This window comes from Muntiacus reevesi, chromosome 13 (assembly GCF_963930625.1).
Source record: "Muntiacus reevesi chromosome 13, mMunRee1.1, whole genome shotgun sequence".
NCBI lineage: Eukaryota > Metazoa > Chordata > Mammalia > Artiodactyla > Cervidae > Muntiacus > Muntiacus reevesi.
Genome location: NC_089261.1, coordinates 56347774 through 56367270, shown reverse-complemented (window position 1 = coordinate 56367270; position 19497 = coordinate 56347774). Strand labels below are relative to the sequence as shown.

The 19497-nt window shown below is 39.8% G+C and overlaps 1 protein-coding gene and 1 non-coding gene across 3 annotated transcripts in view; both read right to left on the bottom strand.

Annotated features, from left to right (window-relative positions):
* Positions 1-19497, bottom strand: part of GAB1 (GRB2 associated binding protein 1) — a 128982-nt gene that overhangs the window by 38647 nt on the left and 70838 nt on the right. For both annotated transcript variants that reach the window (XM_065904397.1, XM_065904399.1), the window contains exon 2: positions 3740-4034. In XM_065904397.1, coding sequence (XP_065760469.1) covers positions 3740-4034 — 295 coding nt within the window. The remainder of the gene's footprint in view (positions 1-3739; positions 4035-19497) is intronic.
* Positions 261-386, bottom strand: LOC136146188 (small nucleolar RNA SNORD22). Its single transcript, XR_010658921.1, has one exon. It is a non-coding gene; the product is annotated as a small nucleolar RNA SNORD22 (small nucleolar RNA).

Here is a 19497-nt window from a genome sequence, read left to right as displayed (position 1 = left end):
CCAAAGTGTTGGGAGTTTCAGCTTCAGCATCAGTCCTTCCAATGAAAACCCAGGACTGATCTGCTTTAGGATGGACTGGTTGGATCTCCTTGCAGTCCAAGAGACTCTCAAGAGTCTTCTCTAACACCACAGTTCAAAAGCATTAATTCTTCGGCACTTAGCATTCTTTTTTTTGGGGGAGGGGAGAAAAAAAAATCTGCTTTTCAGATAAATAAACCAGTCCTTTATTCCCCTCTTTTTCTTGTTTAGAAATTCTCATGATCCCTCAGACAGTTGCCTCTGGAACGAGCTTTCCTCTTCTCCCCCAGCCAGCCCCAGTGGGTTCACCTTTACAGGCTCTGGGACTAGGACAGGAAGTAAGACTTGTGAATATTTCTTCACTGGGAAGGCACTTAGCATTCTTTACGTCCAACTCTCACATCCATACAAGACCACTGGAAAAACCATAGCCTTGACTAGACGGACTTTTGCTGGCAAAGTAATGTCTCTGTTTTTTAATATGCTATCTAGGTTGGTCATAACTTTCCTTCCAAGGATTAGGCATCTTTTAATTTCATGGCTGCAATCACCATCTGCAGTGATTTTGGAGCCCCCCAAAATAAAGTCTGACACTGTTTCCAGTGTTTCCCTATCTATTTCCCATGAAGTGATGGGACCAGATGCCATGATCTTAGTTTTCTGAATGTTGAGCTTTAAGCCAACTTTTTCACTCTCCTCTTTTACTTTCATCAAGAGGCTTTTTAGTTCCTCTTCATTTTCTGCCATAAGGGTGGTGTCATCTGCATATCTGAGGTTATTGATATTTCTCCCGGCAATCTTGATTCCAGCTTATGCTGCATCTAGCCCAGCATTTCTCATAATGTACTCTGCATATAAGTTAAATAAGCAGGGTGACAATATACAGCCTTGACATACTCATTTTCCTATTTGGAACCGGTCTGTTGTTCCATGTCCAGGTCTAACTGCTGCTTCCTGACCTGCATACAGGTTTCTCAAGAGGCAGGTCAGATGTCTGGTATTCCCAACTCCTTCAGAATTTTCCACAGTTTATTGTGATCCACACAGTCAAAGGCTTTGGCATAGTCAATAAAGCAGAAATAGATGTTTTTCTGGAACTCTCTTGCTTTTTCAATGATCCAGTGAATGTTGGCAATTTGATCTCTGGTTCCTCTGCCTTTTCTAAATACAGCTTGAACATCTGGAAGTTCATGGTTCACGTATTGCTGAATCCTGGCTTGGAGAATTTTGAGCATTACTTTACAAGCGTGTGAGATGAGTGCAATTGTGCGGTAGTTTGAGCATTCTTTGGCATTGCCTTTCTTTGGGATTGGAATGAAAACTGATCTTTTCCAGTCCTGTGGCCACTGCTGAGTTTTCCAAATTTGCTGGCATATTGAGTGCAGCACTTTCACAGCATCATCTTTTAGGATTTGAAATAGCTCAACTGGAATTCCATCACCTCCACTAGCTTTGTTCATGGTGATGCTTCCTAAGGCCCACTTGACTTCACATTCCAGGATATTTGGTTCTAGGTGAGTGAACACACCATTGTGATTATCTGGGTCGTGAAGATCATTTTTGTACAGTTCTTCTGTGTATTCTTGCCACCTCTTCTTAATATCTTCTGCTTCTGTTAGGTCCATACCATTTCTGTCTTTTATTGAACCCATCTTGCATGAAATGCTCCCTTGGTATCTCTAATTTTCTTGAAGAGATCTCTAGTCTTTCCCATTCTGTTGTTTTCCTCTATTTCTTTGCATTGATGGCTGAAGAAAGCTTTCTTATCCCTCCTGGCTATTCTTTGGAACTCTGCATTCAAATGGGAATGTCTTTTCTTTTCGCTTCTCTTCTTTTCACAGCTATTTGTAAGAGGAATTCCACCTGTAAAATTCTTCTTGAGGTCTTTAATCACTCAGTTCTTCCAGGTTGTTGTTCAGTTGCTCAGTCGCATCCAACTCTTTGCAACCCCATGGACTGCAGCACTCCAGGCTTCCCTTTCCTTCACTGTCTCCTGGGTTTACTCAAACTCATGTCCACTGAGTCGGTGACACCATCCAACCATCTCATCCTCTGTCTCCCCCTTCTCCTCCTGCCCTCAATTGTTCCCAGCATCAGGGCCTTTTCCAGAGATTTGACTCTTCACTATAGGTGACAAAGTATTGGAGTTTCATCTTCAGCATCAGTCCTTTCAATGAATATCCACGGCTGAATGCCTTTAGGATTGACTGTTTTGATCTCCTTGCTGTTCAAGGGACTCTCAAGAGTCTTCTCCAACACCAGTTTGAAAGCAACAATTCTTTGGCACTCAGCCTTCTTTATGGTCCAATTCTCACATCCGTACATGACTTTTGCCATAGGTTCTTCCAGGACAGGCACCCAAATATTAGATACTTAAGAAACTCTTCCCTTGCCTCTATCATTCACAGTCCTCTTCTCCAACCAAAGAGGAGTCCACTTCACCACTGCATCCTTCCCTAGCCCCTAAGCCTGCAGGTTCTGCATCCCTCCTTTCATTCATGTAGACAGAATACTACTTCCTTCAAAAGTCTACAGTTCACAATTGATCTTCTCTAAGAAGCTTTTCTTCACCACCTCTGTTTCCAAACTCAGGTCTCTTCTTCCTCCACATGCTTTATAGGGCATCTGTGTTAAGTAAATTGAGATGTTTTTTCTTTTTCATCATGTTTTGTGACTGATTCTCAATTTTCTTTTCATAGGTATTGATAGTCACCTTGGCTATTTCATAACTCCACAATCCAATAGTGTTTAAAAATAAGCCCTGTGTCCATTATTAGACGAATGGATAAAGAGGGTGTGGTGTTTATATATATATATACATATAATGGAATATAACGTATGTATTATATCATGATGTGATATGATATACTATAATATATACCATCAATATAACATATATAATCGAATAATACTCGGTCATGAAAAAGTCACGTTGCTACTTGCAACAACATAAATAGACCTGGAGGGTGTTATGTTAAGTGAAATAAGTCAGACAAAAAAATACAAACACCTTATGATATCACTCAAATGTGGCATTTAAAAAACGTTACAGACTAGTGAATACAACAAAAAAGAAGCAGACTCAGATACAGAGATGAAATTAGTGATCACCAGTAGGGAGTGGGGAGGGAGAGGGGCAAGATAAAGTTAAGGGACCTCAAGATAAGGGCATTAAGAGATTCAAAGGGGATTAAGAGATTCAAACTATTATGTATTAAAGAAACTGTAAGGATATATTGTATAACACAGAGTACATAGCCAGTATTTTACTTATAAAGAGCACACCCTTTAAAAACCATGAACCATTATATTGGACAGCTGTAACATATAATACTGTATAGCAACTATACTTCAGTTCAAAAAACTTCTAAAGAATTAAGTCGCATGAAAATGTTATTTTAATAGGTTGAAATATCAAGTATCAGCAGTGTTAAGGTTTAACTTAGTATTTACACTGGAACTCAAGAAACACTCTTAAATTTGAAGTATGCCTTCTTGTCATCTTCAGGACCTTATTTAGACGTTGCCCCACAATGATAGTCTTTCCTTCTAAAATTTACATAAAGTTTCTCTCTAGACATTGAGAGGTGTGCTTTTTCTACATGTTGTTACTATTATAAAAAATATATTGTGTAACTGAAATAACAATGAATTTTATAATGGCTTTTAAAATGCAGTAATAAAGGAGAACTCAGGGTGAATCACAAAATCCTGAACTTACCTTCTTCTGTAGGATTAAACCCACAGATGTCACAAATACAACGAACCCACTTATTCATTTCCTCCTCGCTGTCGGCTACCAAGTAGAAAATCCGGTCAATGGTGTTGATATCAAAAATGTAGCTGTTTTCAAACTCTTTTTTGTTAAATGTCAATCCAGCGTCAACTTGCTGACATAAATTTAAATCAATAATACGGATAGGCTTCTTGGCGTGATCATTTTTGTAATATTCCAAGACATCTGGGTCTCCAGTTAAACGGCCACTGCGTAACACAAACCATCTCCTCTTCCATGCCTAGGAACAAAACAAAAATATCCATCCAGTGTTAAGCTGAGAGAAGTTTTTCAGATGCACATTTGTCAAATCAAATTTACAAAATCACTGACTATAGAAAGTCACATATGATGTTTTGTTTTCATAGAATAATGTATCATTCCTGCCAAGTTTACTGGTGTCTAGTCAATTAACTCAATAATGTGTGTATATACACACTTATTATTCTCTATCATCTGATAAAGTATTAGAAGACATTGCTTGATATTAGAAGACATTATACTGATGTACTATCAAGTCAACAAATCAAGGAAGATTTAGTTGTCATTAAATATAAAAAAGTAAATGGTGCTGGAAAAACCGGATATCAACTTGCAAAAGAATTAAAGTAGACCCTCACCTTACATTATACAGAGATAAACTCAAAACGGATCAAAAACCTAAATGTAAGAGCTAAAACTATAAAACTCTTAGAAAAGCACATAGGGGAACGCTTCACAATGTTAGATTTGACAATGATTACTTGAATATGATACTAAGAGCATGGGAAACAAACAAACAAAAAAAACAGATAAACTGGACTGCATCAAAATTGAAAACTTCTGTATTTTAAAGAAGGACATGATCAAAGGGTGAAAATACAACTCACAGGAGGGGAGAAAACACTTGCAAATCACATATCTGATAAGACATTAATGTACCGAATAACTCCTACAGAACTCCTACAACCTAATGATAACAACAGAAATATACAACTCAGTTCAAGAAAGGGCAAAGGACTTTCATATTATACATAAAGAAGCCTAGAAATTCTTTCACTATTATCCTCTTTAACCTCAACATTGATCAAATTAAAAAAAAAAAACACCACAACCAATTGTCTGAAACAGTTGACTTCATCAGTTTTTAAACCCAACATCTCTGTCCAGAGACGAAATGAAGCTTTACTCTTCTGTGAGGGTCTTCCTGAGTGGGCAGTCAGACCAAAAAGGTCTGACTGCCTTTAGCAAGATTCAAGTTACCTACTAAGAGCCATTCTCTGCTCTAGACTGAACATACAAGGTCAGACCACCAGGAAGTGGAAGAACTGAGAAACAGTAACGTATGTACCCCAAGGGAATCAAATCTTCATGGACATTGTCCACTTCTGCCCATCTGGAGAACATGATGGAGCATCAGTCACATCGCAGTCCCCTAATTTTGGAAAAGTGTAACAAGGCAGAGTATGTCTCTTCCAGTGATAACTTGGGGGGGTACTGACAGCTTTATGCTTATGGCATGTTCAGAAATTTTCTTCAGAGCAGTATATGAGTTTGGTCTCCACCTATAGTCTATTCAGGCTTCCAGGTGGTGCAGTAGTAAAGAATATGCCTGAGAGTACAGGAGACATGGGTTCAATCCCTGGGTCAGGAAGATCCCCTGGAGAAGGAAATGGCAACCCACTACAGTGTTCTTGCCTGGAAAATTCCATGGACAGAGGAGCCTGGTGGGCTACAGTCCATGGGGTCGCAAAGAATCAGACATGACTGAGTGCACACACACAAATACACACGCACACACACAACAGTCTAATCAGACAAAAATGTTCATGACGTTGGTACTATAATGTAGGGCAATCCCCCTTCCCCAAATGGTACTTCTGTTTCTTCATTAACATATTGATCCCTTTATTTTAAAAAATCTACAAAATTTATAATCACTGAAAGGACTACTACATGTAGTGACATGATAGGGTCCCTATTTTTTTTTTCTTTTGCAGAACTTGGCATCTGTAACACAAAAGGCATGGCAGTATCCACTAAAATCTGCTTTATTTTATCCTGAAAAATACATGCAAACCGAGAGGAGGACTAACCAAAACCCACATAAACTTCTCCAATAGGTGTTTAGTCTCAGCCTCCATAATGACCACCTTTTTAAATAAATTCTGACACGAGTTAATTTTGACTTGTAGTTCATTGATGGAGTCACAGCTAGGAAGCTGTGACAATTCTCTGAGGCAGAGAAAACGAAAATTAAGGGACTGGAGTGGTGCAAAAACCAGTTCATGTGGTCTATAACAATTCGGACAACTGTTTCGATAACTGAATCAACCAGGGTGATAACTTCAGGTTTCACATTTTAAAAGGTTCTTTAAATTGAATTCACCCAAGAAAATTTAGACATACTAAGAACTAAATCAATGAAATAATCAGTTCATAAGTTATTGATTTTACTATAAATGACATGCTAGGTTATTTGTGTGAAGAAATGATAGGAAATTCATGATTTCTTCTCTCCAAGAATCTACTGGCTATGAAGAAAACACTCGTCATACTTGCAGATACTTGAGAATATAGCAAGCCTAGTAAAATACATGCAGGACTACAGACAGAGGAGCCTGGCAGGCTACAGCTCAAGTGGCTGCAAAAGAGTCGGACCCCGTGACTTAGTGACTCAATGACAACAGTCAAATGGACTGGCATTCCTTCATGGAAAAACTTACGCAATCCTTTAATGAGAAGATCAAGTAGAAAAATCACAAAGACCTAAAATATTATATATGTACTTCTTTAATATCGACAAGATTTTAAAAAATATCTATTTGGCTGCACTGGGTCTTAGCTGCAGCATGCAGGATCTTTGGTTGTGGAGTACAGACTCTCTAGCATGGTGCACGGGGTCAGGTGTTCCGTCCCATGTGGGATATTCGTTCTCTGCCCAGGAACTGAACCTGGGTCTCCTGTATTGCAAGCTGGATTCTTAACCACTGGACCACCAGGGAAGACCGTATATCAAGATTTTCAATTTATTTCTCAGTCTGACTGCAGCTCAAAGTTAAAAGCAAATGATTAGTGTCCAGAAGAAGGCACTGTTGGAGTTCTACAGATGCTTTAGATAATACTGAAAAGTTATAAAGTGTTAAATCCGCATGAATTTAGCACTGGATTCTGGATTATAAAAATCCATTCATAAGTCTATTTATTTCAAAATAAATAAATATCATCTCTTAGTAAAAATCATGCCCTCATGGCTACCTCCTTATCAAGCAGTAAGCTTTAAAAAGGAATAGACAAGTAAAGAAAAAGGAAAACACAGTATTATGTCACTTATCCAGGGCCATCAAGGAATCATATCTTTTTGTAAGTGATTTCTCCAGATGGTGAAAGTTCTGTCTTTAAATACAGAAATGACTTTTTAAAACTTTAATGTGGTTGGTGCAAGGAAATCTTTCTAAAATGCCTTACTACATAATTCATTGAACATAATTCATGCATCCCCCTATGACTCAGACTAAATATTACAGGCACCAACTTCTATCCTCCCCAGTGCAGCTCTCAGGCTGTAAGATGTATGCAGAGTTGTGTGTTATTTGCTCAGTCGTGTCCAACTCTTTGCAACCCCATCGACTGTGGTCCGTCGGACTCCTCTGTCCATGGAATTGTCCAGGCAAGAACACTGGCGTGGGTTGCCATTCTCTTCTCCAGGAGATCTTCCCAATCCAAAGATCAAACCTGGGTCTCCTGCATTGCAAGCAGATTCTTTACCATCAGAGCGACCAGGGAAGCCAGTATGCAAGGTTATCGGCCCCTATACTAAATGCTACCATATTGTTGTGCTTGTATAGTTCATCTCTAAATCCCTAAATACAGTCATTTTTTTTCCTCTTAAGTTTAATCAGCTGTCCCTTCTCCTGCTAATCATATGATTTATAGGATGTCAAACTGTCTCCTGTCTTGGAGACTTTGCACATGCTGGTTCCTAAGTCCAGAACGTTCCTTCCTCTCTTTGCCAGGCAGACTTTCACCTTTAGGTTTCTCTTTCTTGACCACCCTCAACCCATCACTCCCCAGTGTAGAGTAGGGCATAATTTTAGGGATCTCATCACTTACCTATGTATTGATTTTTATAATTCTGTGATCCAATTTTTCTTTGTATTTCTTTATTTAGTTATCTAACTTCCCAAGCAGATCGTAAAGTCTGAGTAGACAGTGACCATTATTTGCCATTACATACTCAATGCATAGCCCAGGGCCAAGTACATAGAAATATTTATACAATAAACAGAATTCCCGTAAGCCTGTGAAGTCGTCACAATTTTCAGGTTATTAGATTAGATACATGGGCCACACTGAATAGAAAGGCATGCTTTCAAAACCTCTTCCACCTGAGAAAAAGAGCTCCAATGCCGAATGGATATATAATAAAGTAGACAAAAGCGAGCTTTGCCAAAACACACGCACAAAACACCCTGGGAAAACAACAAAAAGAGAGAACAATGCAATACGTCCCTTTGCTACAGTTCTCATGTCACTCTTGATCATCTGGCTGACTGTGGCTCCCCCATCCATCTCTATGTTTCCCTCTTGAAATGATACTGTTAACATGTAAAAGGCCCTTGGAAACGAAAATAAACAGCCAAGAAATGAACAGCAATGAATCGTGGGCACTGGGCAGATTGGGGCAAGCGATGACAGAGGCCGAGAAGACATTATCTAAGAGATGAACCCTTGCAGCAGGAAATTACAACATGAAAACACAGAATTTAGCCCAGCAGCACCTGCCACTTATTTATTTATTTTTAACATGGTCCAAATGCGAGTGTTTGTCTCAGTCACAAAATGAGTCACTCTCATTGAATCTGGCACAGCTTAAACGGGAAAACAAAAGCAATTACATAAACTACACACTTTAATAAGGCAGATACAAAGGTTCTCTGGATTAGGGTACAAAGCGCGATTTAGCCACAGAATAAAGCTTGATGCTCAACAAGAGAACTGACCTCAGCACCCTCGCTAATCGCAGCACAAAAGCTTCTCTATGTTTTGTCTGAGCACAAACTCGGTCCACATAAATCAGTCTTTGTTATCCGAAAATATCTGGGATTCTTAAAGTTTGCCCTATTTTTATCCTTGCTGCCTTGGTAGCCCCAGAGAAAGCTGTACATTGCCTTACCAGTTCTACACTGCAGGAACGGACCAAACAAGGACACATTTTTTTAGGAAACACTCAAAGCCATTTTAAACAAAATACATGTGAAAAATCATTTTACCCACTGGCTAAAGAGCAGGTGTGGTTAAGGGAGCTATGCAAACATTTATTTTGTTGTCATTGCCTACATGCAACAGTCAGTTCAACCTGAAGTTGAATAGATGATGCGTTAAAATAAGATTGCACCAGCAGGTCTGCATTTTGAAGCAGCTTAAAAGCACCACAGTCTGATGCCCGTGTCCCATCTCAGGGTTGCAAGATTAAATTTGGCTACTATATGAAAGTCAAAAGAGAATAGCCACAAAGAGTGCACAAATCCCAATGGACATATATTTATATCAGACGGTGAAACTAAACATCTACAATGCTTGGAGTACTCGCATTATTGCTTTTACCTGTCCCCTATATTCAGTGACTGCCTGCTGCCTGCAGGATAAGCCAAACTCTCTCTGGCAAGAATACAGGGCCCTCCCAGCTTCTGCTATCTCTCCAGCCCCACTTTTTGCTGCTCTGCCTTTCAACTGCATTGGAAATACATGCAGGTCCCTTAATACTCTGCTTCTGTACTGCCTCTGGCCCTGATACATTCTGGCCCTTAGCACATAATCCACTCCTAGATTTAGCTCAGACTTTAGGAAACCATCCCTGAATGGCCCCCTCCAAGCTCTCCGTTTCCCCCTCATTTCCAGTTACATAGTTTGACATCCCTACAAGTGAGATTCTTGAGGACTGGAGCCGTGTCTTTTCACCTTTCATCTTCTCCTAGTCCCAGGCTGGTGCTCAGGCAATGCTGAATATGTCAAGGGAGACACGGATGAAAATATGGAAGTTCTCACACTCTCTGTGCATTAAAGGGATACTGACATGACTGTAATCTTTCCAGTCCATTTACAACTGGGCTGAGAAGAATTATTCAGGAAGGACAGAGGTGCATAAACCATAAATTCATCAGTTTTAAAACTCTACAGCTATGAGAGGTTTTCTTGTTTGTTTGTTTGTTTGTCTGTTTTTGGCCACACCATGCAGCATGTGGAATCTTAGTTTCCCGACCAGGGATCGAACCAACAGCCTCTGCATTGGAAGTGTAAAGTCTTAACCACTGCACCAAGAGGGATGTCTCAGCATAGGGCATTTCAAATGCTCACCAGGTGATTCAAATGTGCTCAGACAGAATTAGGCTGGTTTTTGAAAAAGAATTAAGCAAACAAACAAGTATAGAGGTTCTTTTAAGATTTTATCTAATTCCATCTCTTCTCAAGCCTTCTGCTGCCACCAAAGCAGTTTATCTGTTCTCTCCTCAATTTTGTCCACAGTGTTTACCCCACTGGAGAGTATATTTGAACTCCTTTCTACTACTGGAAACCTAATCATTCTCCAAAGTTCTGTTCAAATCTTTCCCTTGTCTTGCCACACCTGCTCTCTGGAGTCTTCGTGAAAGTCTTCTGCATGGCTATGGACAGCTTAGAACCATCTGTTATTTTATCATTTTCACTGGTGGCTCAGACGATAAAGAATCTGCCTGCAATGAGGAGACCTGAGTTCCATCCATAGGTTGGAAAGATCCTCCGAAGGAGGAAATGGCAACCCATTCCAGTATGCTTGCCTTTAGAGACCCATGGACACAGGAGCCTGATGGGTTACAGTTATCTTAATATGTACATTTCCAAACATTCCAAATACTCATGAATTATTTTCCCAACCTGACATCCAGTTCTTTGAAAGCTGAGACCATTCCTTAAATTTTTTTGTGTCTGCTGCGGACAGCCAGTGAACTTAAATGAAAAGACCTCAGGGAGAGAAAAAAAGAAGTTCACTGTTGTTACTAGGGTAGTCCAAACTCACAGGTCGGTGTACAAAACCATACTTATTATACATCAAAACAATACTTACCCTCCCTGCCTCTCTAGCCAACACACATATTTTGTTGTTTTCAGTCTAACACATCCTCTTACTCTCACCTAATGACCCTACTCTGCCTTCAAGAGTTAGCTTTAGACTCTTCTTTGCAACTTCCCTCAGCTTGCTCTGAGCTAAGGCACCTAACCTACTTGCTCCTGCTTCTCTGAGATCTCAGCACACAGGTCCTAGGTAGTATGTTCCCTTCGAGTGGTTCAGAAAAACCTCTAATGACTCCATCCAGGTCTGTCATAGTCGCTGAATCCTCAACTTGACCTTGACCGGACAAGCTGAAGAATAGCACTTTCTATATTCTTGAGTCAACCGCCCTTCCATCATGAAACATCACCACTGTAATTTTACTAACCCACTATTATCCTAGGAAATTGGTGGAAAAAAAGAGTGACACTTTCTTATTCTGAAACCTCTTAAAAGGTATTTCACGACTGAAATTTAAGGAAAGAAGGTCATAACTGTGAATTCAAAATTTATGTACAATCTTGGAAATCTGTAAAATGTTAACAAAGATAGGTGTTTCACTAAATGAAAATGCTATTTTTCAATAAGGGAGGTTTTAATCTAAACTTCACCAGCAGGGTAATGATTAAATTTAAATAAATCTCGAGATATAAATACAATAATAAATTGATGCAAAACATTTAAAAAGTGAGACAAATCCATATATATGAAAAATGCATGCATGTTCAGTTGTTAAGTTTTCTCCAACTCTTGTGACCCCATGGACTGTAGCCTGCCAGGCTCCTCTGTCCATGGGATTTTTCAGGCAAGAATACTGGAGTGGACTACCATTTCCTTTTCTAGAGGATTTTTCCAACCCAGGGATCGAACCTGCGTCTCTTGCAGGCAAATTCTTTATCACTGAGCCACCTGGGAAGCACATATATGAAAAATACTCACAAGATAATTGTTAAACTTAAAAAAAAAAAAAGCTACAGAATTGCATGATTCCATTTTGTCTGAAATGATCTTGTCTGTATGTATAAACTGTGTTTAGAGGGCAGGTCTGGAAGGAGACACATAGGAAGTGTTAACTGCGGTCATTCCAGGAATAGACTTGGGAGGGTCAGACCAGTTTCATATTTTTATTTTATATAATTTTGTGTCTGATTTTTTTCCAAGGACTTTCCATTCAGTACTGTTATAATTTTAAAAATATTACATTTTTAAAAAGCTTATGCTTCAAAATGCTCTAAAAAGGATGCCTATTAATTAATATTATAAATCTAGGAATGATGTACATAAGACAAAAGGGCTTATATCTGTATGGAAATGCATATTCCTCTTCATATTCTGGAGTTAGTGAACAAATTTAGCCTTTCTTTTAAATATAGAATTCCAGGATACATCTGGAGAGACTGAGTCTTAGTCAGGAAACAGCTTAGACAAAGTATAACTACTTTGTTTTAAAAACTGGAATTTAGAGGGTTAAAAAAAAAAAGGAAAGGTGGAAGCACTTAAAATAGAGAAACAAATTTCTTCTCACAAAGTCTGGTGGTCTTAACATTCTTACAATTTTAATTTATTTGAAAAACCATGTCAGTAAACGGTCATATACTTAGATATTTAAATATCTAAAATAAGCACTTTGGGAATTACTTTTCCTATTAAAAACATTACCTTTCCAGAATAATAATACAACTAGGGTAAATGAAATAAAGAAAAACAAATTAGCCATGAAGCAGGGACAAAAGAAAACCATTTGCTTTAAAATACTTGAGTTGTTTTCCAGGAAGCACCATCTTTTCTCATAGAGCAAAATAAGGAAAAAACAGGCTCACTGGAAGTTTCCACTCCATTGGCTCTGTCATTAAGATCATCTGTTCCAAACACACACAAGCCTAAAATTTCCTGTTTTCAAACTATTGTCACCATCTTCTAGCCTAGTGTTATCTGTGCTAACTTTAGCTTAGTAATATAAACAAAAGAATACACCAAAAATAATGCAAGACAATGCCTAGAGGTAGGCTAACAACTGTGCCACAAACTTCTTAAATAGGGGTTTACATACAGTGTCTGGACAAAAGCAAATTAGCTGGATCTAAAGCAGTTTCGTAATAGCAAAGCTAGCAAAAATAACAAAAATCAAATTTAACTCAAACACTATGGTAGCTGGAAAAAAAATTTCAGGGAATTTTAAATGACTAATGAAAGTGCATCTCATTTACTTGTTGAAATCATTGCTAAACTGATGCCTCCCTCAAAACTCTGGTGGAAGTCCTGTATCAAAAGAATAAACAAAACAGCAATGACAGAAACTCCCTGATATTTTGCATACACAAACTAGTTCTCACACCTTTTGGGATCATTAGACCGTTCTGTGAATCTAACAAAAGCAATATAACCTTTTCTTTAAAAAAAGGCACATAAGTAACATCGCAGTTTCAAGGGTTCACAGGACTCCTGGGGCACATGATAAGAATGCTTGAAACAGGACTTGCCTTTACTTCTTACTACAAAGAAGAGTTTGATATGAGGCTCTGGACCCCAACTAGGCACATTCATTTCTAAAATTCCACAGGAAGGTAGGTCACCTCTCAACACAGCATGGTGGGGCAGGTTGAATATATATTTTCACTTGTGAATACAAGTTCATCTCTCATCATATTTCCAAGTGTGAGGGTTATGGGACACACTAACCCTGTGAATTTCCAAGGTTTCCTCACCCCGACGAGGAGGAAGCTAAGAGGCAAGAGACTGGCTAACGTGGATGCAAGATAAACTTGCAACGTCCTGTGAGGCTGGGGATGAAGGCTTGGGGTGACTTCATAGTGAACCTGTACTGGGAAGAAAGACCGCCTGCCTTGGGTTTCATGTCATCTCACCCTTGGCCTGTGACCAAGTACTCCAAGAGTCAGTGCGCTCACATCAGCGTGTGATCACAGGACGGTGGCGTCAGCGAGTCCACCTCAACTTCAGGAATCAGCCTTCAGCCTGCCTTTGGCCTAGATGAAAGGTATTTGGGAGTCCTATGTTATCTGGTTAGCTGGAGATTTAGGACGGCAGCTGTAGTGACTTCCGGAGCAAGTGTGTACCTGGCTGTGTCTTTTGCACATCTCCCTAAGAACCCGTGGAAGCAGAGGTAGCACAAATGCCCAGACAGATTCCTCCCAATTTAGCTGAAAACAGCAAAAGTACCATAAAGGGCTGTGAGCTTTACACAGGTCCAGAGTCATCAAACCATTCATTTCATCTCTAGGAGTCTCACTAAAGGCAATAATCCAAATACATAGGGCATTCAAGCACTCAGTACAATGTTGGTTATATGAGTAAATATTTGAAACAATCTAAATATGCAACAATAGGTAGGGTGAGCAACCATTCCGGTTTCCCCAAGACCATCCCTATTTTTACAAGTCAAAATTCCACATCCTGGGAAACTCCTCAGTCCTAAGCAAACCAGGAAACAAACTGGTAACAGTAGGAAATTGAGGAAATAAATTAAGATACGTTTCTATGAAGGAGTCTGACACAGTCATTAAAATGATGCCTTTGAATGGCATTTTAAAGATCCCCCTCCCCCATGGTTTGAAAAATTTCCAAACACTGAGAGGGCTTGGCCAGGAACTAATCTTTTCCACTTTGGAGTATCTGGGATCTGCTGTGAAGGGAAACTGCAACTCCTTCCTGTCCATCAACACCTTCCCTGGCGCTCTGTGACCTGCTCCAGGTAAAGCTGACTGCTCCAGGGTATCCAGAGCACCTGTGCAAATTTCTATCTGAGTATGCTTCTCCTGACTGTCACGAAGTCCTTTGAACAGCGGTTTCCTACCTGGGACCTTGTCTCATTTCTCTTCCATCTGAGCGCTCAGCAGAGTGCCGAGCAGGCAAGGACGTGGTGTCTTAAAAGACAAGTGTGACAGCTGTTACCTGAGCAAATAAATGAATGAATCAATGCCTCCTGGTGACCCTGAAGATGCCGTCTCTGCTCTCTATGAACCTAGTCTCTGTGTAAATCAATGCTATGCCAAACCAACAGTGAGTCTTCTCGTTGCTCTAAGAGTTCAGCTACAAATCCCATCAAATCTCCTCCTCTGCAAGGTTCAGTCAACAAAAAGTGAAACTACTCAGTCAAGACACAAGTCAATACGAAACCATATGGAACAATGCCAGTGTGCTACAATCCTGGAACCACAGCTTCAGACCACAACTTCAGACAAGTCCCTACAGTATCGAGACATCTACATATTTTAGTTATAAAACATTTATGTTAGTATATTTAATTATATATACAACTATTCTCCTATATATTCAACTTTGGGGTGTGTGTGTAATGACATTCCTGTCTCTGAGGGTAGGATGTAATATCATTAGGAGAATAAAGGCAACAAGGCATGTACTATGAAGAAAGAAGTACAGTGTCAAGGGACATGGTTAAGTGAAGAATAAGATGTGAGAACTTTAAATTTTGTTGTTTCAGTGGTAGGAAATTGCTATCACATCTGAAAATCACCATAATTTCTAGCACAGGAACAAATTCTAAGTGCAGTTTTAGAGCAATGCTGTCCAACAGACCTTTCTGGCATGGTGCAAATGGCTATGTTGACCATCATAGCAGCTACAAGTCACATGCAGCCACAGAGAACTTAAGACGTGTCTGGTGCGACTCAGGAGTGGATTTTCCAGTTCATTTAATTTAGCCACATGCGTGTAGTTGCTATCATTGGACAGTGCTGCTTTAAAGTCTATTTCTTCAACTTGAGCAAGAGGCAATACCAATTGCTAAAGAGGCTGCAGTTCTAAATAAGAAAACCCACAACGAATGTTTAAAATTGTGAAATGTTACTGTAGGCTGCTGTGCCTGAGATGCTGACGATTATGTGAATATGTTTCCTGATTTTACTGTGCCCCACAAATGCATGTCCCCTGCACTGTTTTCACTAATATTGTTCTTGGGAAAAGAACATGCTTGCTTAAATAGTGACATTAAAAAAAAATATAACACGAATAACACTTTGAAATTAAAAAAAAAAAATTATCTTTCATAAACCCAACAAGGGTCTAAACTCTTTCTTGTTTAGCTATTCAAGTCAAAATAATAATTAATTCTGGAATAAAGCTACCATTTTTAGTTTCCAGCAAAACATAGAAAAACATTCTCTTTTTCTCCCGTTTTGTACTGAACATTCACAATTCACAATAAAGTAAAACACTGCTATCTGGATGACACTTTAGAAACAACACTTTCACATTAAGAAGTAGAGGAGAAGCGTAAAGCGGTACAAAACAAAATTTCAATTTCCATAATTACATTTATCTTGAATGAGCCAGAAAAATGCTTTGTATAATTTTCTTCTTGACATGAAACTCAATCTAAAGCTTCCGGAACAAAAGGTATGTGGCAATGAAAGGCTTCCTTGGAAAGATATACTTCCAAAGAGATGAATTATGCATTCTGGAGTCATTGACTATAAAGCACATTAAGTTCAAGAGGCAAGGAAGAAGAATCTCACCCAAACAGAAGTAAGCACAAAGCCGAACATGACACAAAAATTACTCCACAGACAATGAACGAAGAGGATCTTTGGTGGGACCATAGAAGGCTGAGCCCGAGTGCTGACAGGGATGCTCCCCCCACCCCCGCCCCTCTTCAATGAAAGAGGGGAGCATTATCCTTTGGAAAGACGTGATTCTTTGGGGGAAACACTTTCATTCATGTGACATCCAGATAATCATCTCACCCTATAAAAAAAGCTGTTGATCATTTTTCAACTAATGATCAACTAATTTTCAACTAATTTTCAGCTCTCTTTTTCAACTAATCAGCACCATCTTGCCCATTCTATGACGTCTTGGCCCTAAAAAGAGCCCGGCTTTCTTTTTTCTGTCAACTTTCCATCTCCCTCTACACCACCCAAGTCTTATAACCTTTGACCAATAGGAAGTAAAAAGGGAAAGACTAGAGATCTCTTCAAGAAAATTAGAGATACTAAGGGAATGCTTCAGGCAAAGATGGGCTCAATAAAGGGCAGAAATGGTAGGGACATAACGGAAGCAGAAGATATTAAGAAGAGGTGGCAAGAATACACAGAAGAACTGTACAGAAAAGGTCTTAACAACCCAGATAATCAAGATGGTATGATCACTCACCTAGAGCCAGACATCCTGGAATGTGAAGTCAAGTGGGCCTTAGGAAGCATCACCATGAACAAAGCTAGTAGAGGCAATGGAATTCCAGTTGAGCTATTTCAAATTCTAAAAGATGATGCTGTGAAAGTGCTGCACACGATATGCCAACGAGTTTGGAAAATTCAGCAGTGGCCACAGGACTGGAAAAGGTCAGTTTTCATTCCAATCCCAAAGAAAGGCAATGCCAAAGAATGCTCAAACTACCACACAATTGCACTCATCTCACACGCTAGTAAAGTAATGCTCAAAATTCTCCAAGCCAGGCTTCAACAGTACGTGAACGGAGAACTTCCAGATATTCAAGCTGTATTTAGAAAAGGCAGAGGAACCAGAGATCAAATTGCCAACATCCGCTGGATTATCGAAAAAGCAAGAGAGTTCCAGAAAAACATCTACTTCTGCTTTATTGACTATGCCAAAGCCTTTGACTGTGTGGATCACAATAAACTGTGGAAAATTCTGAAAGAGATGGAAATACCAGACCACCTGACCTGCCTCCTGAGAAATCTGTATGCAGGTCAGGAAACAACAGTTAGACCTGGACATGGAACAACACACTGGTTCCAAATCGGGAAACGAGTACATCAAGGCTGTATACTGTCACCCTGCTTATTTAACTTATATGCAGAGTACATCATGAGAAACGCTGGGCTGGAGGAAGCACAAGCTGCAATCAAGATTGCCAGGAGAAATATCAATAACCTCAGATATGCAGATGACACCACCCTTATGGCAGAAAGTGAAGAAGAGCTAAAGAGCCTCTTGATGAAAGTGAAAGAGGAGCATGAAAAAGTTGGCTTAAAACTCAACATTCAGAAAACTAAGATCATGGCATCTGGTCCCATCACTTCATGGTAAATAGATGGGGAAACAGTGGAAGCAGTGCTAGACTTTATTTTTTTGGGCTCCAAAATAACTGCAGAGGATGATAGCAGCCATGAAATTAAAAGACGCTTGCTCCTTGGAAGGAAAGTTATGACCAACCTAGACAGCATATTAAAAAGCAGAGACATTACTTTGCCAACAAAGTTCCGTCTAGTCAAGGCTATGGTTTTTCCAGTGGTCATGTATGGATGTAAGAATTGGACTCTAAAGAAAGCTGAGTGCCAAAGAATTGATGCTTTTGAACTGTGGTGTTGGAGAAGAGTCTTGAGACTCCCTGGACTGCAAGGAGATTCAACCAGTCCATCCTAAAGCAGATCAGTCCTGGGTGTTCATTGGAAGGACTGATGTTGAAGCTGAAACTCCAATACTTTAGCCACCTGATGTGAAGAGCTGACTCATTTGAAAAGATCCTGATGCTAGCAAAGACTTAGGGTGGGAGGAGGAGGGGACGACAGAGGATGAGATGATTGGATGGCATCACCGATTCCATGGACATGAGTTCGAGTAAACTCCGGGAGTTGGTGATGGACAGGGAGGTCTGGTGTGCTGCGGTTCATGGGGTCACAAAGAGTCGGACACTACTGAGCGACTGAACTGAGTGACACGGGACTGGAAAGAACCATGACTGGAAGGATCTACAAGTACATGAATTAACGCTGAGGACTGGGAGAGAACGGCTGGGGGAAAGAGAAAAAGACTAGCTATTTCTGCTGGCCCCATTTGGCAGGACCCAACTCATCCTAAACTCCAAGAAAAACTGTTACTGAAGTTATACAGTTCATAAAAGCTTTTAAAAAAAGACCATATGTATAATAAAACATATAGACATATCACTTGCAGTTGACACAAGATAACTTACACACGTCTCTGCTTTAAATATGTTAGAAACCCCAGACAATCAGTCATTCACAAAGTGCCGGCATCTGAGGTAACAGACGGCAAATGACTGTGTCTGACTTGCCAACTTGGAAGTTCACTCAAGTCTGCAGAAGCTAAAAATAGCCACACAAACATGTTTACAACATTGTGAAAATACAGGATCCACACTGTTTTCTAAATATAGACCTTGAGTCCGAAGCACAGGGATTGGTTCTGGGTTTTCAGAGACGTCACTGGTACATCCCACACTTGGCCACAGAAGTCCACATTTCAGGCTTTTACTGTAAATATATAATTGGTGGTATTTAACTAGAGTGAAGGTGGTGTGGATCTGGAAGGGAGAGGACAAGTAGGAAAAAAAAATGGTATCGCTTCCTCTGTTTAATTAGAGGGCTTCAGAAGACCACAAACCCCCAAGTCCTTATGGTGGGATCAGCCTGTCATGAAATTCTGAAAGAGGATATCCTGCCTATATTTTTCCACCCAGTATGTCCACGCTCTGATCTAGTCCCTGCCCCGTCCCTAAGACTGTAGGTGCTACTGAAGTAGATACATGTAGACAGGGAGTCAGATGGAATATGTACATATGCATAAAAGTCCCTGCATCCCACTTGGTCCATGAGTAGTGTAGGCATGTTAAAGGCAACAATTCTTTGGCTGTGCTACATGGCTTGTGGGAGCTTATTAATAGTTCCCCGACCAGGGA